Source organism: Vicugna pacos, unplaced genomic scaffold (assembly GCF_048564905.1).
Source record: "Vicugna pacos unplaced genomic scaffold, VicPac4 scaffold_221, whole genome shotgun sequence".
Taxonomy (NCBI): Eukaryota; Metazoa; Chordata; class Mammalia; order Artiodactyla; family Camelidae; genus Vicugna; species Vicugna pacos.
This window is the reverse complement of record NW_027328900.1, coordinates 95406-110837: the sequence shown is the minus strand read 5'-3', so window position 1 is coordinate 110837 and position 15432 is coordinate 95406. Positions and strand designations below refer to the sequence as shown.

Here is a 15432-nt window from a genome sequence, read left to right as displayed (position 1 = left end):
TGCACGGCTAGGTGTCTGCATGTGTGGGCACCTGGGTGGGGTGGTGTGGGGGCTCAGCCTCTCTCTCAGGAAGTTGAAGCCCCTCTGGGCAGAGACTAAAGGCAGCCTTGCTGGAAAGACCTACATCGTAGGGGGTGGAAGGTTAAGAATATGAATTCCGGAGTCAGGTTGTCTTGGGTTCTAATCCCACGTCCCCCACTCGCTAGCTGTGTGACTTTGGGCCAGCCACTCCACTTCCCTGTGCCTCAGGCTCCTCATCCCCATATGGGGCTAATAGCACCTGCATGGAGGATTTTGTTTATTATCATTCTCCATCTGCTACCTGGAGGCTTCAGGTGGACATCAGACAGAAATAACGCCCTATGAGTCCAGGAGGCAGAATGCTTCTGGGCATTTGAATATGCTGTGCCTTCTGCCTGGAGAGCCTTCCCCTCTCTGGTCCAGCTGGAGCATCCCTATTTGCCCTTCAGGACTGACTTTGGGCTCACCTCCTCCGTGAAGCCTTCCAGAGTTCAGGTGCCTACCCTGAGCTCCCACAGCCCCTGTGTGCATTCCTAGCTGAATGCACATTCCCCACAGCTGGAAGGGTTCCATCTTTGTCCACCTCCCCTCACCCCTACAGCGTCTGGGCAGCAAAGCTCCTGCCTAATTTCTCCCAGGCTCCCTGGGGTACAGCAAGGCGCCAGGCACAGAGGGGACTCGCTGAGAGTCTGCCAACTAAGTAAGTCAGGTAGAACCATCTGGGACACTGGTCCCAGGAGAAACTCTGCCAGAACCCAGGGGTGCAACGAGGGACGGGTGTTGGGGGAGGAGGGGTTCAAGCAGAAGCCACATGGTCAAGTGGTCCCAAAAGGGCAGCCACAGGGGAGCTTTCCACCCCAGAGTCTTATCCCCAAGGACTAGCTGTCCATAATCCAAGCCCATCAGAGAATAATAACAATGATAGTTACTGACATTTATTAAATGCTTCCTGTATGCATTTTATATATCTCCTATATATATTTTCTATATCCACTCAACCAACCCATGAGGGAGATACAATTACAATCCACATGTTACAGATAAGGAAACCCTCCACAGAGAGGGTGAGTAACTGGCCCAGGGTCACCCAGCCAGGAAATAGCAGGGCTGAGATTTGATCCCAGGCCTTCTCCTCCAGGGTCTGACCATTGATTACTCTGCCATTAGGAGCAAGGAGGAGCCTCTCCAGCAATATTTATGCATTTGCTATAGAATGTTTGAACAACAGCAAGGGGAACTAAGAGGACAAACTCACCCCTAGCCTCACAAGTGGGAAATTGGTAGCGAGAAGAGGGAAAAGTGCTCCTGGCAGGGGACAGGGTGAGCCAAAGTGGAGGCAGGAGCCCAGGGACTGGGAGCCGCAGGACTGGAGAGAGGAGCCCTGTGGGTGGGCAGGGCACTCCCGAGGATGACCGGCTGGTCCTGGAGTCACTGGCACTGAGCCACTCTGTCCAGGTGATGAGAGAAACCGGGCCTCCCACTCATCACTGGGACCTGCCAACAAGCCTGAGAAGGAACTGACCACAGCTTTGCACCTTCCCCAAGTGCTTCCTTCTCACCCCATAATTATGTGATTACTCGCTGGTGGTTCTGGGCAGAAGGGCAGGGCCTCCTAGAACATGGGCCCTAAGCATCCAGAAAAGTCCATGCAGGGGCTAGGGCTGCTTGGATCCTCAGAGAGCCATCCCTTTCTCCCTTCCCAGGAACTCGGACCTGCTGGAGCCAGACCAGTCCCTGTTGCTGGTGGTGGGAGAGGTCTGTCTCCCCAAGCCAGTTCAGGGTCCCCAGGTCTCCATACAGCCGAGGGGCCAAAATTGGGCCCCCCACCAGCAGCTGGAGAGCCCAGAAGGTAATTTTAGAAGTTCAGAGGCTTTTGAGTTCCCAAAATGCCAGGCTCACTCTATTCTGAGACAAAAACACCTCTGTTTTTGACTCACCCATCTTAGAAGAGCTGTTCCCTTTATAGCCTGGGGCATAACCAGCGCCGATCAAGGGTCTGCACAAAGTCTGAGTGGCAGCCACCAGGTGCAGACTCCCTGGCAGCCTGCCTCCCATCCCCGACTCAAGCCTCACACCCAGACACCCCTGGGAGTGTGAGACAGACAAGAGAGCAGACGGCCACCTAGGGGCAGGAGGCAGTGCGGGAAAGCATGGAGACACTGATGGAGAGAGAACGGAAGAGTGACTGACGACCACCCATCTGGGCTAGGGGATGGTTGCCAGGGGTGGTCTGAGGTGGGTCTTGGCTGTGACAGGGCCAGATCCTTTTTATTAACTGACCTAACAGGAGGCAAGGTCTTCCCAGTGCGCAAGGAGTGAACTCCCCATTGGAGGGTGTGTGAACAAGGGGAGGGACTGGGCTAGTCAGAATTTTGCAAGGGGTTCATGGGCTGGGCGGCTGGCTGTGCTAGACCAGCGATCTCCAGGTGCCTTCTGAGCAACATCGCCATCAGGATCCCATGGGACATTCATTAGAAATTCAGACCCCTGGACCCCAACATAGACCCAACCAAATTAGACTCCAAGGACAGAGGGCCTGGAAGCTGAGCTTGTAACAAGCTCCCCCAAACCCAGTTCTTATGCCCCATGAAGCTTGAGAATCACTGGACCAGAGAGCCCCTGAGGCCCATCCCCCAGAGAATCTGGATTCTCCTCCTTGTGGAGAAGGGGGGCAATGAGAGGAGTGTCCTTGAGGCAGGACTGACGTGCGGCCCGGGGAGTCCTCAGCGACCCTCAGGAACACCTGTGACGCAGACACTAGCTCACTGGTCCCTGGCAGCCTGGGCGTAACTGGTAGGTCCTGTCTTTCTACCTACTGCGCACGTGAGCAAACCAAGGCCAGAGAGGTTGCTACTTAGCCAGCCAGAGAGCAGCAGAGCTGGGAGTGGAAACAAGTGGGCTGTTCTAGAACCCTGGTTCTTGGGCTCTGCTGCCCTCTCACCTTCTCTGCCTCAGGAGCAAGGGCAGGCGAGCAGATGGGACCTCCCTGCACTTCCTGCCACACCAGTGTCCCCTACACACTTCCTGCCCCTGCCTGCTTCCTCCCCAGCCCCCATCCCACTCCCTGCTGGCCCCTCTCCACCCACCTCCCCTCCTGCCCCCTGGAGGCTGCTCCTGCCTCACCTCTAGAAAAGGAACACCTATGTCCTATGTGGAACCTATGTCCTGCCAGCTCCAGCTGCCATCCTCCTCAGTGCAGCTTCTTACAGGAGTTATACTCTGGGTCTCCTCGCCTCCCACCTTTCCTCACCCTGCTCTGAGCTGGCATCTGTCTGCCTCTCCACTGCACAGCCCGGGTCCCCACAGCCCGCCCCTCACCAGCATTTGGCCCAAGACCACTCCCTCCCCAAGCCTTCCCCTCTCTGCCAGAGGACTGGGCTCCAGGAACTGCAGGGACTGGTCCAGCTCTGGCCACCAAAGTGTCACAAGGCCGTCCTTCACTGAGGGCCTTCGGGAAGGTGGGCAGGTGGGGGAAGGGGAGCAGAAGCTTTCCTGGGATGACAGGTCCTGGCTAAGCTATGGGGGCTGCAGGCCTCTGAGCCTGGGGAGGGGGGTGGGGAACAGCGGGTGGGCTGGATCACGTCCAGCCCGTCCCCCAGGGCAGCGCCAGTCAGCTCCCCAGCAGAATCAGATGGTTTAGACTATGGCTGACTGGCTCCCAGCCCCTCCTCTCCCCTGACCCCTGCCCCCAACCCAGACACAGCTCTGCAAAGAGCCTGGCTCTGCCAGGTTAATCATTCTTGCAGACACAGACACTGGGGAACACGGGCGCAGTCCTCACATATCTGGGGGCTGCCATGTGGAGCAGGGGGCAGGAGCGTAGGGGACAGGCAGAGGGAGCTGGGGCAGGTTTCAGAGCACAGGCTGGGGGGTGGGTAGTTCATTCCCTGTGCCTGCAAGTGGGCGACCCCACTCAAGCCAACGTCTGCCAGCACGATCCCATGTACCGAGGGCTTTCCCTCAGGCTAGCTCGCTCACCCCGCCAGGCCGGTTGTGATTACCCCTTTTTATAGGCAAGGAAACTGAGGCCCAAGGCCATTCAGCAGGTCTGTGGCTGAGTCTGGGCTGCAGCCCAAGTCTCCTGTATGAAGGGAGGAAAAGAGAAGATCCACCAGCCCTGCAGCTGATACACCCACCCAGGAGTCAAAGACAGGGCAGCCCTGTCTACACTTGCTGAGCCTGGGCCGTGGGGACAGGGAAGAACATCTAGACAGAGAGCGAGCCTCCGGTCCACAGTAGTATTCAAGCAGGTCTTGCTGGCTAGTTAAATGACTTCCCTTCCTCACAGCCCTTTCAAACCAAGATTCCAGGATGCCAGGCTTTCTTTGGGAGACGGACGATGAGAGAGCAGAAACCTCTGACCTGCTATCAGAACCCAAGCCAGCATTCTCGGTGCTGGACACCAGGCAAAAGCTCCACACAGTTCATCTTGTTTCACCCACACAATAATCCATGAGGTGTTTTCATCTCCATTTTCCACACACAGAAACTGAGGCTTGGAGACACAAAGTGACTCGCCTAGGCCACACACAGTAAGTGGCAGAAGCAGAGCAGAAACCCAGGCCTGTTTCCTGAATCCAGGTTCATGCCCCTGCACTAGACAGCTCTCAGCCGACTGCCAAGCTGCTCTGGTTCCCTCACGCCCAGCATTAGACCATGCCAGGCTGCCAGGAGGCAGGAGGAGGGCTCTTGGGGTCCCCCTCGGTCTGGGACCCTGCATAATCCACAAGGGCATAGCCCTTCAGTGTTCAAAAACTTCCCCTGCACGTCTCCTAGAAGGAGGCAGGGAGGCTGAGCAGAGAGTGTGCGGCTCAAGAAGGGCGGTGCTAGACTCTGAACCCAGCAGTCGTGTGATCAGGACAGCAGCAGGCCTCGCTACAGCCTGAGCCGGCCCCTTGCCTTGCAGCCCCTGATACGGAAGCTGGGGCAGCCTGGACCCACCTGGGCTCAGTGGCCTTGAAGTCTGGCATCCCTGTCTGCACACCGAAAGCGGAGGCCTGCATACTGAGAAGGAGTATGGTCAAGAAAGAGGGAGGGAGGGAGCCCTAGAGACAAAAAGCCTGGGCCCCAGTCCTGGCTCAGCCTCTGCATGCTGTGTGAGCTTGGTCCAGGCACCTGCCCTCTCTGAGACTCCATTTGCTCATCTACAAAATGGGAGTGATGGTCAGAGATATGTTTGAGAGTGTCAGGGAGGCCCCTGGTCCAAGGTAATTGTTCATTGACCTTGGTTCCCTAACCCATGGTCTCTGAAGCTCTCCCAACCTCCAGTGGCCACTCAACAGCAGAAGTCCAGTGGTGAGTCCACAGTGTTCAAGAGGCCCCAGGACCAGCCCTCCACTCCAACTGCCACACCTACCAGCAGGATGTCAGCGACCACTGCGCAGCTGCAGGATAGAAGCAGCTCCCCAAGGGCCAGGAACGCCTGTGGACACAGGGCAGCCAGGGTGAGGCTTTCTGGACCTCGCGCCTACCCCTCCCCATGTTGTTTCTTCCTACCCGAGGAGAGGGAGATTCAGGCGGCACAGAGGAAGGCACTGTTGAGACTTACTGGGGTGGATGAGGTCTGGAACTATTTTCCCAGTTCCAGCAGCCGCCAAGATGGGTAGACATTCTCATGGGCAGACAGGCAGCCATGACCCAGACGGGAGTGCCAGGGATGAGCTCTCCCCCTGATGGATGGCCCCCAGGGTCCAGCCCTTGAGGTCACCCAGGGGCTGCAGGAGGAGGCAGTCAGGACTCCCAGGCCACTTTTAAAGATGGGGAAACAGACTTAGAGGAGAAAGGTCCAGGGGCTGCTTCAGGCTGCCCACCCCTCCCCTTGTTCCCTGAAGGCCTGTGTACACCAAGGAGGTGCCTACTGAATGCCAGCCAGACCACTTGGCCCAGGCACCCCATCGACAGCCCTGCCCAGGCCATCCCCCTCCCAGACCCCTAGAGCGGCGCAGGGAGGTAAGCAAGCCTGGCACAGTGAAACTGCCGGGTCAGAGCCGGGGCTTGCCAGAGGTCGATAGCTGGCCCAGGGCAAAGCCAGCCTGGAATACTGGGGGCTTCCGGCCCCATCCAGCACCCACCCCCACCCTGCGCACCTGTGGGGCTGGGATAACCTTGTGTGCCAGCCCCCTGCCCCAATATCTGCCAGCAACAGGAGGCCCCTGTGGGCCTGTCCCTCCCAGCTCCCCGAACCCCCCAGCTACTAACAAAGGATTAGGACAATCCTCATTGCACTCACTCAAGAAGAGTTTAATGAAGCAGCAAGGAGGGATAAAAGGCTCATTTCTCAGAGCTTCTAAGAGCTTATTGCGGGAGTGGAATTAGTCATTCTTGGAGTCACGGGACTGTGCCCAGGGCAGCCCAGGCTCCAGCACCCAAAGGCTTGCAAACACCCAGGACAGAGGAACCAAAGGAACTGAATACTTGCCAGGCACGTCCACCCTTGTCACCCATCTAACGCTCAGCCACCTCATAAGACATATCATTACACCCATTTCACAGATGAGAAGACTCAGGCCCCAGGTCACACATCAAGCCACTCTCCGGTGAGCCCCTCACCCCCATGGCTGACCCTGTGCGAGGTGGGGGACAGGAGGCTGTCCGAGAGGCCCCAGCAGCCACAGTGCTGGGGAAGGCTGGCACAAAGGAAGTCAGAGGAAAGCCTAGAATGCGGAGGGCTTCCCAGTGGAGGTGGCGCTGAGCAGAGCCCTGAAGGATGCGCAGGATCAGGATGGGCTAAGAAGAGCCCCCAAGCCACGCCAGACAGAGAACCCCCATGAGCAGAGGTGAGGAGGCTGGGCAGGCAGGAAGGTGGCCCAGCGCTGCAGAGAAAGGGCTGGATGCACCAAGGAGGGGGAGTAGCCGTGTGTCCTCCCAGTCTCACCAGCCCTTAGGCCGCCGCAAACTGGGGAACCCTGAGGGCAGGGTGGGTCTCCCTCTGGGCCTGGGGCCGGGGCCAGGCACCCACAGAGGTCTGAATCAGGAAGCGGCTGGCGGGCGAGTCTTAGGCGGGGCCCAGGCAGTCTGCAGACCCACATTCCAGCTTGACAGGGTCTGCCAACCCGGCCTCCTGGAGCCACATGAAAGTCCTGGCAGCTGACGCCCATCCTTCCCTCAGTCAGACTCCCACCTCCACCGGGGCTGCCAGGCCGCTGCCCTCCTCACAACTGCCGCTCGAGGGCATCCCGCCCTCCATGCCCCGGGCACCAGCCCCTCCAAGCTGTGCTGTCTGCTGGAGCTGAGGCCCCCGCCTCATCTCTCCCCGGCTCCTTCACGCCCACAGGACATACTGAAATACACCTTTTCCTTCCTCCAGCTGGAGTAGGGTGGATCCTGACCCCAAAATAGAGCCGACAGGAGGGAGGCTGCAGCCACAATGGGACCTTTCAGGTGAAGAAGCCGCCCCAGGAGGCCAGGTTTCCTCAGACACACCTGGAAACCCACCCCATGCCACCAAATCCTCGTCTCCACGGGATGGCTTTGAGGGGTGAAGGGCCCAGCTGCGGAGAGGCTGCCGCCTAATCCTGTAATTACAGAGTCTCTTGAGGCGGCTGCCTGGGCTCAGGGAGGGACACTCCATCAGAGAGGTGCGCCCTCCTGGGGGTGGACGGCCTGGCCCCACCCTGCCACGTGGGGCCACCCTGGGAGGTCACCACCCCTCTGGGCCTTGGTTTCCCCAGCCCTACAACGGTGGGGTGGCTCAGATGCCACACCAGGTGCCTCCAGGGCCAACTGCCTAGGCTGTTAAAGCTGGGAGTTTGTGTTCCCCACGGGCTGCGTGTGAATCAGGTCTTAGAGTCCGAGGGCTTCCACGACCACTTCAGACTTGGGTTCCGTGATCATAAAACAAAACAAACAAGAAGAGCCGTGGTTTGAGGTCAAGTCACGGTGAAGAATGAAGCCAGCTGTTCAAAGCTCCTCTGGCATAGGTCCCTCAGCCCCACCCCGGACACCCTCTCCTGCATGGCCACAGGCCCTTTGCACTGTCCAGGTCCCCAAACCAGCTCTCTCCTGCTGTCCCCGCCCATCCCCCTACCCTGCATTACTGTCCTCACCCAGGGCAGTTGAGGCAGCTGAGACAGGCCCAAGGCATGGACTGGCCCTCAGCAAGCTGCACAAATTGCTTTTCCCCAGAGGTGTCCTCTGTCGCTCAGACCAGACACAGAGAGAGGGAGGACACATGCCTTGTTTGCCCTCCAGTCACTGATTCCTGTCCATTCTGCATCCTAAATGTCCCTCAGATCTGCTCCCTCCTCCCATCCACTGTGGGAGGCCTGGTCCAGGCCACCCCGGGTCCCTCCTCCCCACCACTTTCCCAGGCCCCATCATCCCTCCTGACAGCAGCCCCGGAGGGGACTTCCAAAAGGGAAATCTGACTCTGCTCTTGTCCCCTTAGCGCCTGTGCAAGCTCCCCTGCACCCTGGCTCAGTCCCCCTGGGCGACAGGGCCTGGGAATGCTGCCTGGAGCCTGAGAAACGTGGAGCCCCTCAGCCCCGGGCCTTTTCCATTTCAGACTCAAGAGGATTTCCCTCAAGCTGGGACCACGACAATGAATACTTCTGGCCTGAGTCACCCCTGGCCGGAGCAGCGTGCGTAGACACACAAGCTCACACACAAGAGCTCCAACACATGTGCACTCATACCTAGACACACAACCTGGGAGACACACACAAAACTCACGCACCACAAGGACACGCATATGCAGGGCAAAGGGATGATATTCTAAGTATTAAAACGTGTGGCAAGAGTACCAACCAACCAGACGGCGGCTGCCAACACTGGTGCAGGCTTGCTGGGGTGAACTTGCTGGAAAATGGCCTAGTGTGTATGCTTGCAGGCTTGTGGTCTCATAACACGGACAGCAAGTTGTCCACACACAGTCACACGGGCACACACACGTATGCAGGTGCACAAGCTTGCTCCTCCTTTTGTACTCATGCACGTACATGCACACAGATGTGAACACACTCATACCTTCACACACACACACCCCTCCTCATGCACACCTGCACACACAGGTAGGCATGGGGAAGGAGCAGGAGAGAAGCTGGGGCACCCGCCCCAGAGAAGGCTCAGCCCCTGCCGGGTAGAGAGGACAATGTCTTTACCCTGGCCCATCTCAGTCTTCCAGCTGGGCAGTAACTGAGCTCTGAACTACAAAGAATGGATTCTAGGCGTCCCCAGGAAAGGAGAAGGCAAACATCTCCCAAGGGCTAGCTAAGGTCCATCCTCCCCTTGCACGGGTCACCTCTTCGCTCAGTGTGTTTGAGACAGATGGGACGCAGGCCCCCAGCACAGAGTGGCTGCCAGCAAGCTGCCGGGCTGGCTGGCACACTTTGCCCCTGGGCCTGCCAACCTGTAATTGCAGGCCTGGCTTCAGGGCATAAGGGCACCGCCCAGCTACCCGGGGGCCAGCAACAGCCCAGCAGCCTGGTAGGCAGGCGGGTGGGGAATGAGCTCCAGTCCTCCTGGAGGATTCAGCTGAGACTGCAGGCTCTCCATGAGGGCTCTGCTGCCCATCCAGGAAGAGACCTGTTAGATCCTGGCAGGAAGGTAGGGCCCTCCAAGGAAGGAAAAGGGGGGCCTCTCTCAGCCCCCCTGAGGCAGCCCCTGGCAAGGCCCACTTCCTGTAGCCCAACATGCAAGAGAAAAAGGGCTTATCCAAGAAGCCCCCCAGGGCCAAGTGGTAGGAGAGATCCCCAGAGCTGGGGCACCTGCACAGCCCAGCTGTCTGGGCTACCTGGGGTGAAGGCAGATCCTACAGCCAACCCTAGAATCCTTAGCTGACCCTGACTACAGCTATGATGGACACACATCCTGGCTGCTCCCCACCAACCACCGCATAAGGCTCCCTTGTGGGCACCAGGCTGGGCAGACACAGGGCCTGCACCTTTGGTCCTTGCTCAGGAGTCTTCAAGCTAAGAAGGTAACATTCTGTCCCAGATGTAAAGACCTTGGTGACAGCCAAGCTGGCTCTGCTCTGTGTGGTGGTGGCCACATCTCTCCTTGTGCAAACAGGGAACTCAGAGTTATGATCTAGCTTGGGCTGGAAGGAGCCTTAAAGATCATGTAAGGCAACTCCTGTATAAAGATGGAGAATTGCAACTGCATATTTCCCTTCCCCCTCAAAGTGAAAAACAGGAAGTCAAGGGGGAGGGTTTAGCACGCATGAGGTCCTGCGTTCAAGCCCCGGTACCGCCATTAAAACAAACAAACAAAGAAACATAATTACCACCACCACCCCCCAAAAAATAGGAAGTCAGGGGAGAAAATATTTTTCACCAAGGAAAAGAACAAAGCCTAATGAGGTAAGTATAAAATATTGGCAGCCAAGAAAACAAACAAACAAACATATGATTCTGGAGTATAGCCCTTCTCAGCTTCCCACTCCCCAAAGCTGTTCTCCAAAACCCCCACATCTGGAGGGAAATAAACTGAGTAGGGGTCTCTTATACCCACTCTTAACTAAGAACCCAGTGGGAAAAGCTACTGGGGAGAAATGGGTAAAACTGGAGAAAGTGAATAATGACTCCAGTTACTGACTCCACCTGAAAACGGCCCTCGTTTCAGAAGGGAATCCTGGTAATTAAGTAGAAGGAACCCTGTGGTAGAGCATTTACCTAAATCCAAGGAGAGCAGAGCCCAGGTGTTCTGACAAAGGCTCCTCCTGCTTCACCTGAGCCCTGTAATTTCCTCAGGCAACAAAACCTAAGACTCAACTCTCAAACTGCAGCCCCTTTGGAGAAGAGAATGGTCACAGAGAAGGCTGGAAGAGAGTCAGAAACAAGAGTCCCCCAAGCTACATCAAAGCAAACCTGCTATCGGAGCAAAGATGTCCAAAACCAGACAAGGGAAAAGCACTTAGCATGTGAACTGTGCAAACGTACAGAAAAAAGAAAGACAGAGGGAGGAAGGGATTGGGGGGAGGAAAAAGAAGGAAGGAAGGAGAAAGAGGAAAAAGAAAGAGAGAGGAAGGGAAGGAGGAATGGGGGTAGAGGAGACGAAAAAAGAGAAAGAAAGAAAGAGGAAGGGACAGAGATGGAAAAGGAGGGAGGGAGGGTGAGAGGGAAAAGGAAGTGAAGAAGAAAGGAAGGAAGGAAGGAAGGAAGAGAGAAATGGGAGAAGAGGAAAGGGGGAAAAGTGGAAAAGGAAGAAAAGAGAAAGGGAGGAAGGAAGAAAAAAGAATACAACCTAAAAGACAAATAAGAGAAGGAACAGGAAGAAATTCCTTATAATTGTTTCAAACCATATTGAACATTAATTCAGTAAGGAAAGAGTTCAAAGATGAAATGAACCCCCAAGAGGATGTAAAAGATATCACAGGCCTATGGAAATAAACGGAGGAACAAACATTATTACAGAACTAACAAAAATGTTTAGAAACAGAATAGACATCAAACGAAGTAGAGTCATGGATACAGAGAAAAGACTTGAGATAATCTCACAGACTGATTGATTTTTGAAAACATTTAGAGAGGAGTAAATGATACGGAAGACAGACAGAGAGGATCAGGCCTGGGACTATGGTGTGGCAGGGAAGCATCTAGGGTACCAAACTTAAGGAGGCACTCAGTCTCTGAGTTGCGGAAGTACAGAGTCAGCCCCTGAGAGTGAGTGCCTCCTTAAATTGTGTGACCTCTATGCCTTGCTGGCCTCATCCTAGTCCCAGCCCAGAAGATGATCCAATACAGCTAAAACATCCAACAAAAACAAACAGAAGAAATATTCAAAGAGATGAGACAGGGAGGGAGGATACTCAAGACTGCTTCAGCAGATAAGAACACTGTTCTGAAGAAATTTTTATGTGATGTAGAATAGTTAGCATCAAAACATAGCCAAGTTGTTGTGAGCAGCTACTAACATGGCTCCAGAGAACCACACCTCTTTTCTCACCCTTGTGTAGTCTGGACCTAAGGGTGTGATTTTAATGAGCAGAACACAGCAAGAGTAATGGGATACCACTTCTGTGATTAGGTTACAAGAGATTGCGACTCCCCTCAATAGACTCATCTATTGCCTTCTCAGCCTGCACACTTTCATGAAGGGAGGTGCCATATGAAAGAGGCCAACACAGCAAAGGACCCGAGAGCAGGCTCCAGCCAACAGCCAATGAGGAGTTGAGCCCCCAATCCAACAATGTACAAGGGTCCAAATGCTGCCAACAACCACGGAGTGAGCTTGGCACTGGATCCCTCCCCAGTTGAGCATTCAGATGAGACCACAGACCCTGGACTAACACCTTGACTGCAGCCTGCAAGAGACCATGAAGCAGAGCACCTAATGAAACTATGCCTGGATTCTTGACCCACAGAAACTTGGGACATAATAAACGTGTGCTGTCTTAAACAGCTACATTTTGGGATGAATTGTTATGCAGCAAGAGATAACTAATACACCAGCTAAGCTACTGAATTTCAAGAATAAATCCTGAAATCTCCAGGTATCCAGATGGAAAAAATGAATCAAATGAAAGATTTTTAAAACTTTATTCCCCAGTTTATTGGCAATATTTGATATCAAAAGACAATGGAACAAATGTCTGCAAAGTCATGAGAGAAAGAAAATGGAAGCCAAGAATATCATACCCAGTTGATGTTGCTCAGCTAAAGAGGAAAAGAGGAGAAGACAATCTCAAATATGAATGAATCAAAGGAATACAACCTCTCTAGGTTTTTTTTTGAGGGGGGAGCACAGAATAGATTAAAAACTATTTAACCACAAAAAACTGGATAGACAGTTACGAGCTGAACCATACTAATGAACTCAGGAATGGAGAATCTATGTAACAGACTGACAATGAGTATTAAAACTATTTAAATCTGAGACTACTATCAAACAACTATTAGGACTATGTTTATAGAATAGAGTGTGAATGTTATAAATCTAGAAAAAGTAAAATAAATAATGTAACTAACAAAAGTCAAGAGGCTGGGAGAGAAGAAGGTGGGAGATGAAAAAGGCTGGTCAGAAAGAAGGCAAGAATATACAATGCAGAAAAGACAGTCTTTTCTGCAAGTAGGGCTGGGAAAGCTGGACAGCTGCATGTAAATCAATGGAGTTAGAACACTCGCTCACACGACACACAAAAATAAACTCAAAATGGCTTAAAGACTTAAATATAAGACATGACACCATAAAATGCCTAGAAGAGAACATAGGCAAAACATTCTCTGACATAAATCATAGCAATGTTTTCTTAGATCAGTCTCCCATGGCAAAAGAAATTAAAGCAAAAATAAACAAGTGAGACCTAATCAAACTTACAAGCTTTTGTTTTGTTTCATGAGGGGGAGGTAACTAGGTTTATTTATGTGTTTATATTTGGAGGAGGTACTGGGGATTCAACCCAGGACCTAAAGCTAAGCATGCACTCTACCACTTGAGCTATACCTTCCCCCTCCAAACTTACAAGCTTTTGGACAGCAAAGGAAACCATAAACAAGATGAAAAGACAACCTAGGGACTCGGAGAAAATACTTGCAAACCTTGCAACAGACAAGGGCTTAATTTCCAAAATATGCAAACAGCTCATATATCTCAATATCAAAAAACCAAACAACCCAATCAAAAAATGGGCAGAAGACCTAAATAGATATTTCTCCAAAGAAGACATCCAGATGGCCAATAGGCACATGAAAAGATGCTCAACATCGCTAATTACTAGAGAAATGCAAATCAAAACTACAATGAGTATCACCTCACACTGGTAAGAATGGCCATCATTAAAAAGTCTACAAATAATAAATGCTGGAGAGGGTGTGAAGAAAAGGGAACCTTCCTACACTGTTGGGTGGAAATGTAAATTGGTGCAGCCACTATGGAAAACAGTACAGAGATTCCCTAAAAAACTAAAAATAGAGTTACCATATGATCTAACAATCCTACTCTTGGGCGTATATCCAGAAAAAACTAATTCAAAAAAATACACGCACCTCAGTGTTCATAGCCGCATTATTTACAGTAGCCAAGACATGGAAGCAACCTAAATGTCCATCAACAGATGAACTGATAAAGAAGATGTGGTATATATATATACTTCAGCCATAAAAAAAAGAATGAAATAATGTCATTTGCAGCAACATGGATCGACCTAGAGATTATCATATTAAGTGAAGTTAAGCCAGAAAGAGAAAGACGAATATCATATTGATATCACTTACATGTGGAATCTAAAATATGATACAAATGATACAAATATTTACAAAACAGAAACAGACACACAGACATAGAAAACAAACTAATGGTTTATAGGAAAGCAGAGGGAGGGATAAATTAGGAGTTGGGATTAGCAGATACAAACTACTACATACAAAAGAGATAAACAACAAGGTCCTACTGTACAGCACAGGAAACTATATTCAGTATCTTGTAATAAACTATAATGGAAAAGAATATATATATGTCTAACTAATCACTTTGCTGTACATCAATAACTAATACAACATTATAAATCAACTATACTTCAATTTTTTTGAATATATATGTTTAAAAATAAGAAGGCTGGTCAGGATTCATCAATAAGTCCAAAATTTTAAAATTAATTTCAAGTTAAACAATTCCTCTAATTTCATTTCAGTTTCTTCAGGTAAATTCACATAAATGAATTAAACATTACATGATTCCATTTATATGAAATATCCAGATTAGGCAAGCGTTTAAGACAGAAAGTAGATTAGCAGTTACCTAGAGCTGGGATAAGGGAAAGGTTGGGGGAAAATGGTGAATGACGATAATGAAAATGAAGTTTCTTTTTGAGGTGATGAAAATGTTCTAAAATTGATGTGACGATTATAAAACTCTGTGAATATACTAAAAACCCACTAAATTGTGCACTTTAAATGGGTGAATTACACCTCAATAAATTTGTTTTTAAAATTACCATAGAACCTCAGCTTAATAAAAAATATTTCAAAAAAAACACACAAATCTGTGTGTAAAGACAGAAAGACACATATAGAATGATGATCCATAACAAAAGTGGAAGTAAACAGGCCAAGATGTTAAGAGTAACTAATTCTGGGGGAGGAATAAATGGGAATCGTTATTGTCTTTGCTTTTGTGCTTTTCTGGTTTTGCTTTTGTTTTTCAGTTTCCCCCAAATCAAGATAGAAAGGTTACTGGACAGAGTGCAGTGGAGTGACTCGTTGGCCCCAACTCTTGTTTTCACAGTGGTAGCGCGATGCATCCACATCCCTGACATGTCAAGTGCCCCAGAGCATGATTCTTGGTCCTTTTCCCTTTCCATCCAAGCTCAGTTCCTCGGTGATCTCATTCGGACTCATGGCTGTAAATAACCAGCCTAGACCTCTCTCCCAAACTCCAGACTCATACATATCCAACTGCCTCTGAACATCTGCAGTCAAATGTCTTCAGAGGCATCTCAAATTTAACATGTCTAAAATTGAACTTCTAACCCCACCC

At 51.6% G+C, this 15432-nt stretch overlaps 1 protein-coding gene across 7 annotated transcripts in view; it reads right to left on the bottom strand.

The window, feature by feature from the left end:
- Positions 1-15432, bottom strand: part of LOC140695465 (protein spinster homolog 3-like) — a 60560-nt gene that overhangs the window by 20347 nt on the left and 24781 nt on the right. For 4 of the 7 annotated variants that reach the window (XM_072958196.1, XM_072958194.1, XM_072958197.1 and 1 more), the window contains one exon: positions 5378-5443. The exons of 2 other annotated variants lie outside the window; for them this stretch is intronic. In XM_072958196.1, the coding sequence (XP_072814297.1) occupies positions 5378-5443 (66 nt within the window). Of the gene's footprint in view, positions 1-5377; positions 5444-5558; positions 5769-15432 lie in introns of those variants that run through there. One more of the 7 variants, XM_072958198.1, reaches the window with a different exon arrangement.